Source organism: Columba livia, chromosome Z (genome assembly GCF_036013475.1).
Source record: "Columba livia isolate bColLiv1 breed racing homer chromosome Z, bColLiv1.pat.W.v2, whole genome shotgun sequence".
NCBI lineage: Eukaryota > Metazoa > Chordata > Aves > Columbiformes > Columbidae > Columba > Columba livia.
Window position 1 is genome coordinate 77,120,851 of NC_088642.1, and position 20,090 is coordinate 77,140,940.

At 42.0% G+C, this 20,090-nt stretch overlaps 1 protein-coding gene across 2 annotated transcripts in view; it reads left to right on the plus strand.

Annotated features, from left to right (window-relative positions):
* Window positions 1-4,230: 4,230 nt before the first annotated feature.
* Window positions 4,231-20,090, plus strand: part of RASGRF2 (Ras protein specific guanine nucleotide releasing factor 2) — a 129,840-nt gene continuing 113,980 nt past the window's right edge. For both annotated transcript variants that reach the window (XM_065046433.1, XM_065046434.1), the window contains exon 1: window positions 4,231-4,665. In XM_065046433.1, the coding sequence (XP_064902505.1) occupies window positions 4,381-4,665 (285 nt within the window). In that variant the 5' untranslated portion in view covers window positions 4,231-4,380. The remainder of the gene's footprint in view (window positions 4,666-20,090) is intronic.

Genomic DNA, 20,090 nt, shown 5'->3' on the forward strand with positions numbered 1-20,090 from the left:
GCAGTTATCTACCTTCTGCTGAAATCTCCCACTGAAACAAGTGGTCCCTTTGTCACCCTTCTGTATGGCAGTAAAAATCCTTTCCTCAGAGTTTTCAGATCAAGTGAATCAGTGTGTGTGGAGCTGCAGAACAGCTAGACGGCACTTGTGTATGTTGTAATGAGATATTTCTGCTGCATGCAGAACCACCGCGCTGTTTTTTTGTTAAAATGAGCGCTAATGCTCTTCCTTGGAAAGACGTGCAAGTGCCAGTGGAGGCACTACTCATGTTTTACACAGAGTCACAGTGAAATTATCCTCACTGCCGCTTGTGGAAGGTCTGGGGAGGAGAATGGCCTGGGACTCCTGAAGGACGGAGCCTCATTAAGACTCATTCCACCACCTTTCTCATAGGACCAAGGTGCACAAGTAGTCACATCTATTCCACGGAAGCGCTGACTCCAACATTTGCTTCCAGTTGCTGAAAAATAAATAACCATGAGGAATGAATTACCATGACCTGGTATGCACAATAATTTGAAATTGGTTAGCCAAGACAATTGCCCTCCCAAAATGTCGAGCTAAAATAGGAAATGTAAATCTTCTCAAATGACATTAAAAGTTAGATTAAACAAATAAAAATCGTTTGTAGTAATTTAAAAGGTGAATGATAAAAGGTAAATGACAGTTCCATACACCTGAGAATATTCTGTTATTTTGAAGATATTCAGGACTTATTGTTCCAGTGATGTATGTGTTTGAAAACTTTCCTGCTTTACCAGATAACTATATCTTAGCTTATACCACATAACTAAAGCTTAGCTTATAAATACCTTTCAAATAGCCAAATTATGCTCTGTGCCTTAAAGAGTAAACCATTATGTCAGGAAATCTGCATAAATAAAATTACAAAGAAGGTATTTGTTGAGTTCTACATTTCAGACCATATATAGCAAGAGATACATAGGCATATTCTCAGTGAAACCTAGTTTCTTCCCTCTAAGATATTGCAGCAGCTCTCAAGAGCTTTAGAAAATTATTTCATCTCAATAAATTACCTTGACATGAAAAGGTGAGTAATGATTTACTGATCACAACTTAAATGACAAATAAGCATTCCAAAAGTGTAAAAACATAGAGCGAATACACACAAACCCAGACATAAAAATAATAGCGTAACAACAATTTTCCATTGCTTTAATAATTTTGTATTACCATTGAATTAATAAGATTTTATCCAAAGTGTTTTTCAGAATAGAGGCCTAAATTTTACATACTTTCTGAAATAGATTCTCCTGCCACCTGTCACTCAGAAGAGTGACAACTCACTGACTTGCCCCTCAAGCTCTCATGGTCACTTCTGGGTATCAGAATCAACAACTGCACTGTCATACAACACTATGTATTTTGCTATTTATGACAGCTTTGAAAAACATGCAGTGAATTAGTTTCCAATGGAAATTTCAAGGTAATTGTAGGTTAAATGAGTTAAACTATCCCAGATGATACGTAACCACAACTTTCCACCATAGTTTTGCAGAAAGCTCCTTGGGGCCTATATTGACACAACACTTGGGAATGTTGTTTTATAAATGAATCCCCTGGAATAAAAATACACAGAAAGGAAGGGTTAGTTAAGGAAGATATAAAATAAAGTAAAACAGTGTGCTTGTCTGTATGTTCTTTTCTTCAGAGGCCTATGGAATAAATTACATCAACAGACTCCTTACATCTGTTTGCACATATAACTTGATTGTATTCATACATATGAATTGGGCCTGGAATTTCTTTTTTAAAAACCACAAACAACTCCTTCTTTATTGATGGTAATGAAGACATCAAAAACCCCCCACATTTACTTACATGTGTTTAGACGTATTAGATAGTATATAAAACATAGATATATAGTAGATATTGAAAGCATTGAAAACTATATTGTGCTTTTATAAGAATAGTCAAGTAATAAAGAAAATATAATTGAGAGAACTAAACCATTCTTTGAAAAATAAAGCAGGGGAATTTGTGACAAACTAGTGGTTACACAATCAGCATTCACAGTAGTGATCGGGAATACTAGATGCCTCATAATTCCTACAGATATTGCCATGCAATGACATATTGAACATTTTCAGCCTGTGACTAGGAGAAAACGATGTAGTAAAGGGAAATGCTCTCCTTCTCGATTTTGTACTTAAAATTTAACTCCTGCCAGTTTTTTTTCACTGTATCCTTTGGGTGTTGTCGTAGAATAGACAGTGCATAATCATTTCTGATTTCTGCAAATGCTTTATTAATGTACAGATTACATAAGCTGGGAGAAAAACTTGCAACCTTATTTTGGCAAAGATGGGTTCTTACTATAGCATTTGGTTGTGATATATGATGTGTTTGTTTTGGGAAACACTATTCCCTCGGTGTCAAGTATCCAAAAACTCTTTAGAGCTTCAGACTGCTTCTTTCCCTTAGTTTCACAGCTTTGCCATTAACTTGCATTAAGAGGTATGATATCCTATGAAATTTCACACCTCGAATTAATACTGACTTGGACAGCACTAGCTGAGTGAAAACGAATTAACGATGCATTGTAAGAGGCAAGTAAGAACCCAGTCACTGAGATGCATGAATATGATTTATTTAATACATGCAAATCATCCAAATGATCTTCAATCCCTGTCCAAAACCTGAACTTCCCTGGACATTATGTATTAAGCTCAAATTTCACTATGTGAAGCCACAAGGGAAACCAGTTAGTTCCAGCTGATCTGTCCATCTGTTTGCTTCTTCCAAAACAAAGTTGTCTTTTTACAGAATGAGAGCCTTAAAACTCCACATGACTCCACAGTTCCTGTAAATAATACTAAGAATCATGATCACTGGCAGAGCTCACACAGGGAACACATTCTAACTTGTTCTATACAGCATATGGAGTATTGCAATTTTCACATTTTTGTTCAGACAGTAAGAGAATCCGTTTTTCTTACTCATAGGACTAGGTAAAGTGAAAGAGACAGAAAGCTACGTATGCAAAGGACGTTTTTAAATAAGAGTTTCACATGCCTTTTCATGAAAGGATCTTGAAAGGAAGTTTAAAACATTTGGCAAATTAAAGGTGCAGAGTCCTCTAGTTGGTAGAATTTTCCATATCGCTTATGTTTTATGTAAAACAATTCTTGCTACCAGCTCCTTTGCTAGAGCTTTTGTTTAAAAAAAACATTAATTAAGGTCTGCTCGTACCTCATCGCGCTGTCCTGATTGCAGACACAAACCCGTCCCTGCTGTTAGCCTCGCTAAACTCAGTGTAAAAATAAACCCGAGTAACTCCTCTCCGAGCACAGCGCTGACAGATCTGCTTTTCGGGAGGCGATGAGCCTCTCTCAGCTGTCCCCGCACACCCATCCTCCCGCATCCTCGGGAGATGGAGCCTGTGCTCACCCGCGATGCTGCGGGATGCGGACACGGCTGCCTCCAGCAACGCCAGCTGGGATCTGTCCGTGATCCCTGCGTGCAGAAAACCAGCCCCGGCACATGCGGGCTTTCTGCAGCCCTGCCGGGTTATTCGTTCACAACACGGACGCCCAGGAAGGTGCAGGCATGTAATTCCCCGGGGTGAGACCACCCGAAACGATCACCTCCCCCTCCTTGCCTTTAATCAATGTGAATATCGGGTTAAAAGTAAGAGGTTTCTGGTGTTTCTCTTGGGGTTTCGGTTCTTGCCTTTGCCTTAATTCGCCATGCAGCTCGTAAACGAAGTTGCCGACTCTCGAAGCCGCGCTCACCCAGCCCTGACTCTTTCCAAGATTTTCCCTCAAAGAATCGAAAAGGCGAAAACTATCGGGAAACCAGCCGCAAGCCCCAAACCGCCCAGCGGCTGGTCCCGTCCCGTCCCGTCCAGCCTCAGCGCATCGCTGCCCGCTGGTCCCCCAGCCGACCCCATCCCCGACCCCATCCCCAACCCCGTCCCCGGGGCCGTGCGGTGCCCCTGTCGTTCCCCCCCACCCCGCCGCCGGGCGGAGGGAGGGACCGGGACGCCGCGGCGGCGACTTTGCTCTTTAAATCGCTCTCCAAAGCGGATTACGGCTGATCCCTCCACGTCACGCCGGAGTTGCCCGGGGGGCTGATCGCCGCCGCCGCCCGCTCTCCTCCCGCGGGGCGTCGGGGCGGCGGCGCAGGGAGGCGCGGCGGGGCGGGGGGACGCACCCGGGCTGGGGGGGGATGCCGCGGCGGGTTTAGCGACAGCCTCCCCCGGGGGGCGGGCGGAGCCCGGGGCGGGGGGCGGGAGCCGCCCGTCGGTGCGTGCCGGCGTCCATGAAGCGCGGCCGCGTTGCGGCGCAGCCGGGGCTGGTGCCGGCGCGCTGAGCGCCCGCGGAGGCTGCCCAGCGGCGAGCAGGGCTGCCGGGCACCATGCAGAAGAGCGTGCGGTACAACGAGGGGCACGCCCTGTACCTGGCGCTGCTGGCCCGCAAGGAAGGCACCAAGCGGGGCTACCTGAGCAAGAAGACGGCGGAAACCAACCGCTGGCACGAGAAGTGGTTCGCCCTCTACCAAAACGTGCTCTTCTACTTCGAGGGCGAGCAGAGCTCTCGGCCCGCCGGCATGTACATGCTGGAGGGTTGCAACTGCGAGAGGGTGGCGGCTCCCAAGGGCTGCGCCGCCGGCAGCGCCAAGGATGCTGCGCTGGACAAGCAGGTACCGCCGCCCTGCGGGCAGCCCCGCGGCCGGCTCGGGAGCGGGGAGGGAGGATGGAGCGGGGGAGGAGGGCAGGGAGGGAGGGCCCCGGCGCAGCCCTCCCCGGTGCCAGCGGAGAGCGAGGCGCTGCGGGGCCCCGGCCGTCGGGCTGCTCGGGCCGCCTCCCGTCGCGTACCCGCGGGAGGATGGCGGTGACCGCCTCCGGTCCCCAGGCCCCAGTCCCCGGCTGGGAGGTCTGCGCCGCTTCTGGAGTGCTCGAAGAAGCAGTAGTCGCTGAGAAAGTGGCAAGGCCAGCGGCTTTCCCATCCCGTCTAGTGACTTTCTTCCTCCCTCTTTCCCCCCTCCCTCTCCCAGTGCCTGCACACCTTATTTCAGTAGGTTAGCCAGAGAGTAGCATCTCACAAACTACTCATTTTGATGCCAACACTTCTGCGATACAGCCACACATTTGTGGCCAAACTGAGTAAATACGAGGATGCGAGGTTCCAAAGTACCAAATCAGCACGGGGACTCTTAAGGAGTCACTGAGCCCATCTCTGGGCAGCTGCGGGCCTGCTGCCTCTCTCATTGATACTGTGAGGAGTAACAGGCTCTCAGCTGTTACTTGGGAACACCTTGAAAAGCTGGGCTGGTGGCAGCGGGGCAAGGGTGGGCATGTGCCCTGATTTACAGCTGGTGCCATCCAGCAGAAGTTGGTGGGTTCTTTGCCAGGCAGGTGTTCTGAAGCCAGTGGTACTTGCAGTAGAAATGGTGGTGCAGTGCTTGAGCCAGATCTTGCTTGGCTTTCATCAGGTGAAGAACGCTGAAGGCTTCGATGGGATTCGTTCCCATGAGGGGTGATGGTTCGTAACGCGTGAACTCCCAAACTCCTCCTCCACCCCAGGAAAGCCAAGCAGTTTGACATACACATGTCAAACAAGCAAGTGGTTAAATACTATCTGTGTATTACATAACCATGAAGAAAAGGATACTGTAGTTCAGCATAGATAGAGATCGGGTATCTTAACCACATGCCTCCTGTTGCCTCATGTACATTCTTGATCTTATTTGTTCCCTGGTTGAAATTTGTTTGAATCTGCATCTGGCATGGCCCAGTGCCTCTGTCCCTGCACAGGAGAAGCCAAACAGGTGTCGGACTGGTTTGGAAAAGTTTGGGCAACTGTCAGGAGGGTGGTTTCGAGCTGGCTGCAGGCGCTTCCTGCTGATGGCGAGGAGGGGACACAGATCTAAGTCAGCCTCTGGAAACGGGCACATCTGCGTGCTGTGCTAGCATGGTAACTTTGCAAGGATAGCTCAGAATCTTGCCATATGTTTGTGGTTTTTTACCCATTTAGAACAAATACTTGTGTACTTAAGCAGCCTTTGAAATGGTACAAGTGAAGTTTGGGAAGTCAGGATGTTTGTAGTTATGTCATATTTTTGTGTCACATTCTTGCTTGTTGCTTTGAGGCATGATATTGGTCAGCACTGATAAGCATGACAAGCATTGATAAAGGAAATACTGGAGGATTCCCTAGATTAAATTAAACATGAATATTTCCCTTTATGCTTTACATTGGCTTAGTGCACTCGTTTATCGGCAGTGTTGTTAAACTATGGCTTGACTAAGAGAACTGTGTGAAAACAATGCCTTTCCATATCTGTTCTCCAGGATTTTTAAGTTGTGCTTTTACAGTGGTGAATGTCTGAGTTGTTTGTAATTACATTTAGTGGTGCAGAGACAAAATAATTGCAGGGGATGAAGCTGAATTTTGCTTTGCTTTAAACGCCAACTATGTTCATGCTTTTAACAATTGCAGACTGCTATTAAAGAGCCAGAAGAACACTTCAGTTTTTTTTTTTTTATGGGATCCTAGTTTGAATTTTCAAGGCAGACCATCAGAAAATATGTTGGATTTCTGTTTATATTTTGCTTGATGCAGAATAAAGCTTTTGATTGATAATAGTTTTTACAGATGTTTACTCATTCAGGTGCACCCAGGTTTGTAAATTCATTTAGACACAAACCATTGCTAAGGTGTACAGGAAACTCCTGCTGTGACTAAAAGTGATCAATTGTGAGAAACTAGATAAATACTTGAAAATTAAAGTATTTTTATATTCAGAAAATGTGCTTATAGGTAAAGTAAGGAACTGTGAGAAGACAGAGTTATTTTAATCAGATGGTAATGAAAATTCAGTGCTGTACATGTAAACTAATGGAAGTGTAAAAATACTCCCTAGATTTAATTTACTTTGATTTAACCACATAAAGGTATTAAGGGATTGAAAAAAATGAGAAGCTCTATGCCAGTTTTTGAAAAATCAGAACTCCCTTCTCCAAAAGAGAGAGAAGATAAAAATAATGTCTTTGAGTTTGACTTTTATTTACCTAGGTAATTTAGATATGAGAGGGATATGTGATATAGAATTACCCAAATGAGGGAGAGAGAGGAAGAAGAATTAATCACTTGAGAGAGCTTCGTCAGAGTCCTTTGAGTGGATATATGAAAAAGCAATGCATTTTCTTTAAGTTATGTAACTGAAGGTTGTTGAACATGCATGGAGAACATACATATTTTTTTATCCCTGGTTTGCAGATCGTTTTAGTTTGAGTTTGGATTGTTTAGGGGTTGCTTCTCGAGTCATGCGCCAGGTTAAGAACTGTGCCGAGAAGTTGTCCGAGTTCAGTGGGGAGAGCGTCGGAGCTGAACTTCCCTATGCAGGAGACTGTATTTGGGTCAACAGATGTGTTTAGTTTTGGGTGTCTATCTCCCAACGAGCCCAGTGATTCCACATTTGACCAGTACTGGTGCCGTTGTGCCCTGCCAGCACTCCATCAGGAGGGGACATTAAAGTACTACAGGAACCCTAACACCTTTTTGTGGAAGGTGCCAATTACCTTCATAAGTTTTGCTGTAAAAATAAAGTATTAAGAGCTTGAAAAAAAAATTGCAATGACAAAACACGCTTTTATTGCCCTTTCCATTAAGACACTAGAATATTTTTTTTTTCCTTCAGAAGGATATTTGCTTCAAAGCAAATTCTTTTAAAAATACAGTACCTTAATATTAACAAACGGCATAATGTGTGAATCAATTGATATTCTGGGAATATGGGATTGAATCGAGTAGGTTGCAGATACTAAATAATTTGTAAGGGGAATTTCTGTTTTTACAGAAAAGTGTTTTGATCTCCCTCAGATTTTAGAAGAGTTTTTGTGAATGCCAAACAGGTGTTGCTATCCACTCTGGTTTCACATTTCAGAAAAAAAAAGCAGATTTATTGAAAGAACAGCCATGTGGAAGAAGCTGAGTCTCAAAACAACAAATTAGAACTTTAAAATGCGACATGTGAAAAGCTTAAATTCTGATATTATTTAAACTGCTTCTTCCCACAGGAACCGTAGGCTGTAAACAAGTGCAGCTCCCAACAAGTCCTCCACTGTGACAATGACAGGCTTGATGAGAATGAATTTAAGCTTTTGTTTCAGAAACTCTGGAAAGAGAATGGCTTTGTTTCAGTGAGCAGCTAGTCTCTTTCAAAAGTAAAGTAAAATGCCTAGAAATTATGCCATTTCATAGGAGACTGGCACTTGTTACCCAGCGAGTTCACAGATTATATTTTTTTAAGACTATTGGAAGCAAGTGAATATAGGAATGTAAATATTGTTATTAGTATTATTTTTATTATTGTCTGCACTGGGAGGAGACCTGTGTGTTTACTTTCTTTTATAACTGTGGATTGAATACATGGAAATGTTTTGATATAGTTATTAATAACTTAGTGTATTTAAGATTGTAAACGTTATACGATTTGAGCAGAGACTATTCTTTGTATCTTGCCTGCAATAATCTTCCTCCCACTTAGCAAAATTAAATGCAGTATTAAGTCCATGTCCCCACAGATTAACAGAATCCAATTATTTGAATTTTTTCCTGCTTACTGTAGCTCTGTATATATTTTATAAAGGACATGGTGGTTTTGCGGTGTTTGAAACCTCTCTGTTTTACAGACATTCCTTGGAGTGCTAAGGCAGGCATATGCCACCAACAGCTTTTGCTGTACCTCTCTGCTAATCTAGTGTATAGAAAACCTAGCAACAGCGTTTAAAGAAGATATAATGAATTTAAAGTTAATCTCTTCACTTTTATTGGGCAAAAAACTCTCCCATCATGTTCAGCATCTTGTGGCTATTACATGTAGTAGATGGCTGAGGAGTGGTGCTATCTTTTTGGCAAAATAGCTTGCCACCTTCAGTTTTAGTGTTGCCCGTAAAATCTTACTGCTTGCATGTGGGCAAGTAACTCCCTGGGATGTTCCAGTGCAAAAGTCCACCAGAGATGCCCAGGGTTTAGAAATCTCCTGCTGCAGTTAAAAAGCAATAGATTTTTAAAAAGTAATAGTGTTTTTGTCAGACCTTCTCAAGAAAGAGTCTCTAAGCCGTTCATGCATGAAGACAACTTTGCGATAACTAGCTCTTGATTACTTTCTCAGGTAATCCCAGTTCCCCCATTGTTGTTCGGTCACTGTCATGAGACTTCATAGTTTGTGGGCACATTCAACAAGTATGGATACATTGGTTCAAACCGTTTTGAAATGCATTTAAGGAAGTAACTGAAAAACGCGTTACTGACATTGTGCTGAAGGCGAGCTGCATTGGAGTGGCTGCCTCTGGCTCTTCGTGCAGAACTGCAGAGTGAATTCAGAGTGTTTTCTGCCCTAAAGCAACAAGTGGGAAATAAATAGGAAAGTGCAACCCTTGTGATCTCTTCAGGAACTGAACTTTGGTAAATGTTTTGTGTTCACCTGCTTGCTTAGTAATGAGGGCATTTTGGGGATAAAGAGAAAACTGGAAAATCTTATGGCCATATTTATCACTATTTTGCCAAAATTTAAGCATTTCATTCTGCCTCATGAAAATGTATGTTTCTGCTGTAGTGTTATGAAATGGGCTGTTCGTAACTATGCAAAAGTGAGGAATGTACCCAGCTGAGAAGTGAGTTCCAGGTAGATCCAGGTTATTGTTGACACGCCTTCCTCTTGAAATGTTAGCTAAATCCACACAGACATAACCTGGAGAATACTGATGCTGTTGAACAGTTTGATGTTAAACCTTTGGCTACCTTAATCCATGTCAAGTGATTCTGGTCAGGAAAGGGAGACTGCTCCGTTGTTTTCTGTTCTTGTATCCATCACACTTGTGGGCGAAAGCAAACAAAAGACACTGCCTGAATATCTCAGACTAAAGAGTAATTAAAAGAACATCGGGACTGATATTCATAAAACCAGATTTTGGTCAGACAAAGTATTATTGAAGAGAAACCACCGTGTGAAGTCCGTAACATTTCTCTATGAGGCATCTATCGTAAGATCCAGAAATATTACAGTATGCTTTAACAGAAGTGCATACTCCTTAATTAAGTTATTGGAAAAAATAATTAGATCCCAAGGCAAATGACATTTGGCAAAGGCTTATTTGTGGAGTTGCTGGGAAATCCTTTTAGCTAACAGGTGGAATGTCAGCGAGTGAAAGACTGGAAGCAGGTTAGAACTGAATTAGAGATGCATCCTAAAGCATAAAGACCAAAAAAATCACACAAGCACTTGCCATGTAAGAGTGTGTTCCACCTTCTCAACTTGAATGTCACACGAAGGCTGTGCAAAGTGACTATAACCTGCTCAGAGCAGTGTAGCTCACACTGATAATGCGAATGCTCAGATTTCATTAAAATGAAGTATTGTAACAATTTAACACAAAATTAATTCTTCCAGTGGTCTTATAGTCAATGCTACTACTTTTTCCATTTTGTCTGCTTTGTTGGCAGAGTTGCATTAATTTGGCTTGATCTGTTTAGTTCCTCAAATGTAAGAGGAAATTTGTCAAAAACAAAAAAAATTTCTGAGCACAAAAATAGCAACTCGGCCCCTAATCTACTGAATAATTATACTCCATTTATCTTAATTTGCCTTTATTTAAGATTTTTTTTTCTTCATCATCACCTCAGCAGACTGTTAAGGCACGTATGCTGTTTTCTGTTTGCATCCTTACGCATGTTAATTTCTCACGATGTACTGGAATAGAAGATCCAGGTAGAGCTGCTTCTATTTCTGTAGTAATATGGCAACATTATAAGTCTTTATATATTGATATGATATATATTGCAATGTTCAACATTTGTAATATGGCAGCATTTTTTTTGACCCACTTGCTGGGGATTTTCCATCCTAAGAACTGCGTGTGCAGTAAAAGCTGTCATGCTTGCTCACCTTGGCCACATATAATTACCAGTCTTGTTTTGCCACTTGCAGTGTGTCTGCAGCACTGAGAAGTTTGTGCAAACAGGGAAGGGATGGGGCTCGTCTAGGTGCGGCCTATTGCGGTTCCTGGTGGGTATGTCCATATTGCATCCTGAGCAACAACCACGTCCAACCCAGTTGGTTGCTCTGATGCATCCATAGACAGCTGATTGCTGCAGGACCCTCTGCCCACACTGTGTGTTCACACCAGAAAGAACCCTTTTCATGCACTAAACCATTAACATAGACCTAGTGCAGCTGGTGGAGATAGTGAGGTCTGAAAATACCAATCCACTGCTTTTGGCAATTCTCCGCAATAGATTTTTGCTGCTAGGAGTAGCACACTTCTCTGGATCCACCGCTTCAGAGCGAGTTTGCTACCATGATTGCTGCAGACCCATTTCTCACTGTGAAAGTTCTAATCGTTCTGGCTTTGTGCTTCCTAAAGTGGCGAGGGACTGGCCAAATTTAGGTGTGCTTCCACAGATCTGCTGGCGGGGGGTGGGGAGTGGGTAGATTTTATCTGGATGGAAAACAGTGTTTATATTTGTTTGTTCCCTGATTGTTCATCAGCCACAGCAATTCAGAAAGACAGTGTCATTCACCTGTTAATATACTTGCAGGAAAATGAGATTCCACACAGTACCTCTTCAGTTTTTCTACCAGCCGTTACTTATGGTGACAATTGATTGAGGAACAGGTTTATTTAATACTGTGCCTCTGCACTAGATGTCTAGGAACATATGCTTACTATCTAGCTTCCAATGTTTTTTTGATTTACCAATCCCATAAGGTTTTCTGTTTGAGGTATGGAAACAGTATATGTATAAGCAGAGGCTTCCCCCTTTCAATCCAGCCATTTCAATATCTCTTGTATTTTCCATGAGCTCAGAACTGACTTGTATTAGGAAGTGTTTGTAAACTGCCAATTCTGAACTGAGCTATGTTGTCATAAGTGATTTTACTTCGACTGCTTTACAGTTGCAGCATTTTATTGTGGCAGATATAAGCAGTTCTACTACTTTTGAAAAAGCATTGTAGTTTATGAGTTAAATGCTGTAACTATTGAAAAGAATCTGGGATTATATTCTCCTCTTTCTTCTCATGGCACCGTGGAACAGTGCCTTTTGTCCGTTTTTTGCCTTTTGAGTTTTTAACTGTGGTATCATCGCCGAGCAACATAAATTTTCTGCTGCTTAGTAGTTCTGTAGTTTTGACCTAGTGTGGTTCAAATTCCTAAATTACTGCAAGCTTTCCATTGCACTACAGCGTGTCCTTTGCACTCTTTTGAAGTTGGCAAGCTCATTATATCGTCTTTTATAAAAATTATTTGCCTCTATTTAGCATTCTTTGACCAAATGATAAACACTCTGTAAATGTGTCTATAATGTAAATGTCTTTCAGTGCTTGTGGCTGTAGGCAAAGTTCTGAAATTTCCCATGCTGAATCCTAAAACATACTACATTGTTGTTTTCTGTTTGATGTTTTAGGTATATGCTGGATCCTCACATGCTGGAAGTTTAGGATGATTGCGGGTGACCACTGGTTCTTCTGCTTTCTGTTCTCTTCCTCTCCCTTACAGAAGTTGTTTCTCCCATTTCAGCAAATGCCAAACACTTGATATTCTGTGGAACTGTGGAGATAGTGTTCAATGACAGTGTCTCTCTGGAGTCCTCCAGAATGAAATCAGGAATTTATGTTTAACCCCATGCATTCATGGATGCTCAGGCATGACAAGAAAATAGCAAACTTCTTTTGCACTAGTCATATTCTCTTCCATTTGGCACTCACAGGACAATTTTAGAGAAATATTAAAATGCTTCTTCCTATTAAATCTGTTAGGGATAATTTAGAATTTACGGGCCACCTGCAAAGTTCTTTTAAGAGTAAGATGGAAGAAAATCTGACAGAAGAGTGGAGGGGTTGTGTGTACGGATGAAGGGAAGAATGGCACTGAGGTGGTAATACTGCTGTTGCTTTTGATACCTTAAGTATTTTTACCCGTTCGTAGGGCTTGACCAAGAACATCAGGTGAATGAGGGCTCCTGGGATAGTACTCAGCCTTATATGTGGAATTTGCTGGGTATTTTTTTTGGTTTTGTGACTGTGCGGTCTTTGATTGTAGCTTTCTTGCCCCGAGAGGTTTATGGTGACTGAAGGGAACACCAGGTGAGCTGAGGAACAGTGACAGGGAGAAGATCCAGATGAACTGGAGTCTCCAGAGTCTGGGATCTTCCAGACTTCCACAATCCATGAATGTCAGTGTTCCTGTGACAGCACGTGGGTACTTTAACACCTGTTGGAGAGGTGGATGCCATCTCCTGATGGTGGCTATCCCACAGCTATGCCTGTCACAGTGCCAGCTCAGTGTAAGGTCCAAGGCTGGAGCAGTTTCTGGTCCTGTAGCTGCTCCTCACAAGTGCATGTCTGTGCGTGTTTTCTCTCTGTTCTGCGTTTCCGTGAAGCCCAAGGAGTTGTGTGCGCAGGGTGTATGAACAGGCTGTAGGGATGCAGGATGGATCAGGGATGCAGGATGGGTCAGGGATGCAGGATGGAGCAGTCAGAGGAGGACAGAGCTGAGGCTTCTTGAGCAGCCCGGCAGTCACTCTTTCTTCTGTGTTGTGATGTGCTCTGCAGCTTCAGGAGATCTGTTTCTTTCCTGAGACTTATTTCTCATAAAGTATTAAAAAGAAAAATTGTGATTAGTATCCTGAAGCAGACATTTTCTGTAGGGCTATTCAGGGTTTCCCCCCTCTTTCTCCGAGCATTTGTATGACATGAGGCATAAGACTTGAAAAACATAAAGAAGATTTCATGGTAGAATCAGAACACCACCTGTGGGGACAGGATTCTGTCTTTTGCCTAGGATTGCTGTGAAGAATTGCACAAATCACATCCATTATGTGTTTTATGGTAATTAGTCATTCCTTGTTGTGGAAACAGCCTGGCAAAAGAGCTAGGCACTCAAAGGTAGTACCGATCTCCAGGAAGGTAGTGGTTAAAACAAAAGTGCCATTTAAATGCCAAGGGCCAGTGGTTTTTCAGATCTGGCATCCAGATTGAGTTACATCTGAAACTGCTGTGGTTTTTTTGTGTTGACCATATTTACAGTAATTCCTTCTTACCACACAGGCTGTTGTGAAAATAAATGCATTAACCCTGAGGAATCGTCTGAGTGATATCATGAGCAGTGTCACAGGACATCATGTAAGAAGTTCCTGAACTGATTAGCTGATTAGTGTGCAACAGATAATGCGGGGAGACATGTATTCAAGAATCAAGATAAGCAAAATGTGAAAGCATGTCTTGCTTTTGTCTGGTAACCGAACTAGGATCTCCTGGAAGAAGAAACATGTAATGAAGGACTGCAACCACTATGCTCACACACATGGGGCTAAATTAACAAAGGTCAAGGCAGCCTCAAATGGGCATTTCTCCTAACCTCTGTGTACCTGGTTTTGTAATAAGATGCCAAATAAAAAAAAAGAAAAGCCAAAAAACCCCCACCCAAACCAAAAAAACCAACATGAAACTGAGGTGCAAATGCATGTGAAAAAATTGAAGCTTTCTGACATACATGATTACGTTATCAGAACAAGAAGATAGAGACAATTAATGTTGGTGCAGATTTGTTTCTGTAGTGGGTGTAAGCTTGCAGGCCTGGACTACGGTTTTTCTCATCTTTTTGCTGTCTACTGCAGATGGAAGTTTCGTAAGTGCATTACTTACTGGCCTGAGGGAAAGCCTAGCTAGCTGGTGTCCAGTATTATATGGTCCAAAATGTGCAGCGACCTGAGAGAGCTCTGTCATCCACAGTATGAAAATCGCTGCAGACCTACAGAGAAGTCATGTCTGCACCACGTACACTAGTATTAAAACGCTTTGAAGGGAGATATTCTTCCCTGGATGCTGCACTGCATTCTTGTAGCTTAGCAGCAGATAACTTGGCTGCACGCCAGTGAAGTGAACGAAGTAAAGGCAGCCACTCAGATGTACTTGACAATTTAGAGTAATGCCAAGTGGTTCCATGTGAAATAAATAAATAGAGATATAACTGTCATATCCCAGCTCTGATTTGAAATAGGTTTTCTTAAAGTTCATTGACTTTCTGCAAGTACCGCTCTGTTTTTTATTTTTTTTTTAGTTTTTTGAAGACATCTGAATGTCCGTGTTTCTTATGTGTGTTCAAAGGCTGGGTGATAGGGAGTAGAAGGATGATAAGATGATTATTTGAGTTATGTATGTCCTGGATGCATTTGCTTCCTGATCCCCTCACTCCCTGTGGTCTCCTGGTAAATCAGTTTCTTGACTGCCTCACTTCTGCAGAAGTAAAACCAAGCCTAATAGCTCTTCCCATATGCTAGCATATGGGTAACACCATCTGCATGGGGATATTTGTTTATCCTTGCAGTACTTTAGGGTGTTCATCCGCAGTTTAATGGGTGAACGCAGAAGTGGTTACCGAGTTAGTCATAAGGTACCGTGTGCATGTTTCTGCACACAGGAAAGGCATGTGGTCGGAGCTGAGAAGTGCCGATCCTACAGCTGCGGTTTTACTCATGTAATTCATTACTTTATTTACCTCTGCTACTTAGATCTGTTGGGTACACCTTGCAGATTTGTCCTTCCAGGCAAAATGCTCTTGCCACTGCCACTGGTGTCAGTTGTACAACCTCTTGTTTCAGGCAGTTTGGTTTTAATGCACTTAGCTGAAATTGGAAAATTTCTTCTTTTTTTTATTTTAATTTTTTGTTACTAAGTTATTCGTAATTATAGGAGATCCTCTTAATACTACTTACTCTAGCAAGGTGTGAAAGCTACAATCAAGAGTTTTGATTTTTGTAATCACTGCAATTCATTGCTAAGCTAATATTGTTTTGTTGCATGCATGTTCTGCTTCACCCTTCTGGTGTCCTCCTCTCTGAGTCCTTCCCTTCGGTGTTTGCTTTGCCTTGTGTAAATTTCGAAATGCTTGTTCTGTTTTGTCTTCCTGGTCTGGTTTTTACCCCACAAATATTGATGCAGTGCCGGTGCTTCTGAGTTGCCTTACGTGCACCGTGCTGGGTATTCTGCATGAGTTCGCTTAGTCTCTGTGCTCCTCTCGTTCAGATCATACTAGAAAATGCCTCCATTTGCCAGAAAGAGTCAACACGTGAACAAAACGAAGTACCTGTGTAAGACTTACTTCATCACCCGCGTCCTTTCTTACGGCTCCTCAGATGCAATTGTGCAATTTGTGCAACTGCTTCGGTAGATTTCAGGGAAACAACATTTTATTTCTTGGTCTGCTGAGAGCTCCTGACTTTCTACTGCTGTTTTCAAGGTGGGTGGAGATGTATAAGCAACAAAGTGTTATTCTGATAGTGGTGCAGTGCCCAGGGAGTTTCTTGAAAAAGCAGGAGAGTTCGTTTCGTGTGCTTTGCCCAGCTTCCATGCAGTGAGCCGGGTGGAAAGCTGCGTGATGTGAGCCTCAAAGAGCTGTTGCAGAGAGCGCGGTGTGAGGTGTGGATTATACCTGAGAGAGTTCACCTGCAGTGTTCATGATCTCACTGGGAGTTCCGGGGTGTTTGCCTTCGTGTGGCTTCTAACCCGCCTCATGCTCGTAGGATGGCTTCCTGCAATGGATCCCCTTTCAACCACAATCCACTTTGTGATTTAGCACCTTTCTTTAACTCGTTTCTTGGCTACTTGGTTTTGCTGTCACCAGGTTCCATACCTTTAATTTTCTGGGTCAGGTACTAGATTTCTAGGGTGTAGGGAGTGTATTAGACCTCAAGTGGTCTACTGAAGAACTGGCGCTCTGACAAGTGTAGCAGTAAGTGTTGGATCTGCTTAAAATGGCTTGTACAATAAGCTGAATGTTTTGTGGGAAGGAGCTCTAATGGTTTGCTCTGCAAAGGTCACACAGCAATTCCAAGTAATTTTGAAAGCAATTCTGTTTTTTGTCTCGAATGTTGCTTTTGACCTCTGTGGTGGAATGTGAGGTTTGTTAAGTAAGAACTGCAAAAACATGTAGCATCCAAGGCATCTCATTTTTTTTGAATTGTGTTTTTTCATCTTTCCTAATATGATTAGATGTTAGGACTTTGCCTCCTTGCTATAATGTCTCTATTTGGCAGTTATACGCAGTAAAAATTTATTTCTTTATATATACAAATTACTTCATTTTAATTTAAAAAATCAAAATTTTCTAAATTCTTGAGTGACTCAGGAACACAAATTGCTTTGACTCTGAATGTATCCATAGTCTTTAATGATGTCTTAATGCAGTCCAGTGGTATCCAGACTTTTTGCTTGAGGGGAACCTCATGTCATAGACTTGAAGACTTTAAGGCTGTAGAATGGTCATCGTGATTGGGAGAAGTTCCTGAAGACTGGAAGGGAGCCGATATCACTCATATCTTCAAGGAGGGCAAAAAGGAAGGTCCAGGAAAGTACAAGCCAGTCAGACTCACCTTAGTCCCTGGGAACATGCTCCTGGAAAGGATTTCCACACGCATGAGGATAAGAAGGTGATTGGGATCCATCCATCAGAATGGATTTGCAAAGGGGAAATCATGCTTGACCAACCCAATAACCTTCCACGATGAGGTGACTGACTGGATGGATGAGGAGAGAGCAGCGGAGGTTGTTTACCTCAACTTTAGTAAAGACTTTGATGCTGTCTGCCATGACATTGTCGCGGTGGGCAGCTGACGAAGTGTGGGTTGGAGAAGTGGGCAGTGATGTGGACTGAAAACTGGCTGAACAACCAGGCTCAGAGGACAAGATGGTGTCGAACCTTTACTCAGGATGTTCAATTCTAGGACAGAACTGTTGGCCCAAATAGTAGGAATTTTTTTTGTAAGGGAAAATTGCAAGGCTTTCCACTTCACTTTCTTACATTTTCCTCTCAGGAAGTAAAATCATGGATGAAAAGGAATATATGTGCCAGGACATTGTTTTAGGTTGCTGAAAAGTGATCATTGTTACTTTTCTTTCTCTGGTATTGGCTGAGCGTCTTAGCTGATGTGTTACCGAGACTCATAATAAAAATCTGAACTCATAATTTCTGAGAGTTTTCTGAAAAGTAAAAAGATGAAAATGATTTCTGGCTTTTTATGCTTTTTTTTTCCCTTTTTGCATACATTAGTGCAGCATGTATGTGGCAAGTATTTTCTCCTTCAGTTATTTCCTGGTTTCTGGTGGACTGAGAGAGGTTGTTTTCTTTTTAATCATTTCCCATCTGATTTAAATTTGGAGTAGTCATTCTGGTTTGGCAAACGTTTAAATTGTAGAAGGAAAAATTGTGCAACTAGAATAAACTTAACTTTAAACTTTTTGTGCTAATGAGCAGAATGTGATATAACTGTTGCTAACTAAAGCTGTAGCCTTTTTTCCTTCTCGTGAGGTGCTTGGAATATATCCATAATTCAGCATTTTTCTGCTTTTGTTTCCTCCTTGTACTGAGCAGCAATAATATTTACAAAATACTTAGTTTTGCTACCCTGGTAAATGTAACATAACTTTGGATCTTATTCAGGCTGTATTTATTATAAAGACAGAAGGAAAGAGGAGAAAGTGGTTGTGAAGCTTTAATATATTCAGAAACTGTCAGAAGGACTAGTGTTGGCTCTAGGGTGTATCACCCTTTTTATTCCCAAGTTTCCCCTTTTCCTTGTCTTCACTGTTTATTCAGGTGTTTGGGGGTTTGTTTGTTTGTTTGTTTTTGTTGTTTTTTGTTTTGTTTTGTTTTGTTTTTAAAATCTTCACCCCCAGGATATATTTGGGCCATACGTATCTGGTCGTGAAGCTGCATAATGTATAAAACTGGAACACCCCTGAGCAAACTGGGCATTGTAAAGGTTTATTCCTACATCACTTCTATAAAAATGTGTGAGTGGTGATTCTTACACCAAAAGTATAGAAATAGATGTCTCTCCTTTGCCATGTGTTTATCTGATATAATTTCGCTGGAGTGGATTATTTAAGCAAAGTGACTTCAGAGTTTAGACTCTAGTTCTAAATATATCACGTGGGACCAGGTGCCTGATCTGCTTTAATACCATGTACCTTTTATTAGGGGTTGATCAGCTGCCATTTCCATTTATATTTCCTGATGTTCTTTCTGGATTCAAGGTTATTTTTAAGTAACCCAGGTCAGGAAGGATATGAGTGGGGTGGAGTGCTGTGGGAAATGTAGACAGTTAATGGAAAATATACTTGGAAGAGAGTTTTGGAAGCTTCCACAGAAGTGTATTAAAAGTAATTGACTTGTTTGATTAAAAATGCTTATCAGAATCAGGCTGACCCCCTTACCCTCTTAAAAACCCCTGAATGTAGCTATGGTAAATTATTTAATTATCGCTGAGTAGTACTTATATCACTATCCAGTTTTACATGTCTTGTATGTATAACCTGCAACTTTTATTATGGGTTTCTCATGTCATGAGAATGTCAGTGTATGTTAATTTTTATTAGTTATTTGGAACACTGGAGTATGTCAAATCTGCCTAAAACACCAGCAGTTTTCCATGAACTGTTTTCAGAAAAGCTAAGGCTACTAAGGTAAAAACACAGAAAGTTTCAGCCTAGAATTGTTGGTGCCCTCTCTTGTTTTTAACTTTGTGATTACAATGTGGCACAATGGAGTATGACATACCATAGTTTATTGGGTTTTTTTTTGTTTGGTTTAGTTTTATTTAATTGTTTTTATTTTTAATTAAGGACTTAAGAGGGAGCTACTACTTAGTGAGATACTTAAAACTTATTTTGTCACTGAGGGCAGGCACATCTGTTTACAGTGTTTGTGCTGAACAAAATCTGTCTCATAGCACAAATTTTCATGGTCATAGCTGTCAGTAGACTATAAAACCCCTTTCTACCAGAAAATCAAGACAGGCACTAAAATGTTTAAATTCTTCTTCCCTTTCCTTGTCTGCCCCTTCTCCTTCATCGGGTATCCGTACTGGAAATCTTTGATCTCTCACTGCCTTAACCAAGTTCTCATTGACAGGCAGGAGTAACTGCAGGTTCTCATTACGCAGATGACATTTTTTGTTCCAAAAGCTGTATCTCCTCCTAGTTCCTGCGAAAATGCATGTTCTGTGATGAACGGATTCCTGAGCGATGTCCTACCCCAATGCCACTTGATGTCATTGTTCCGA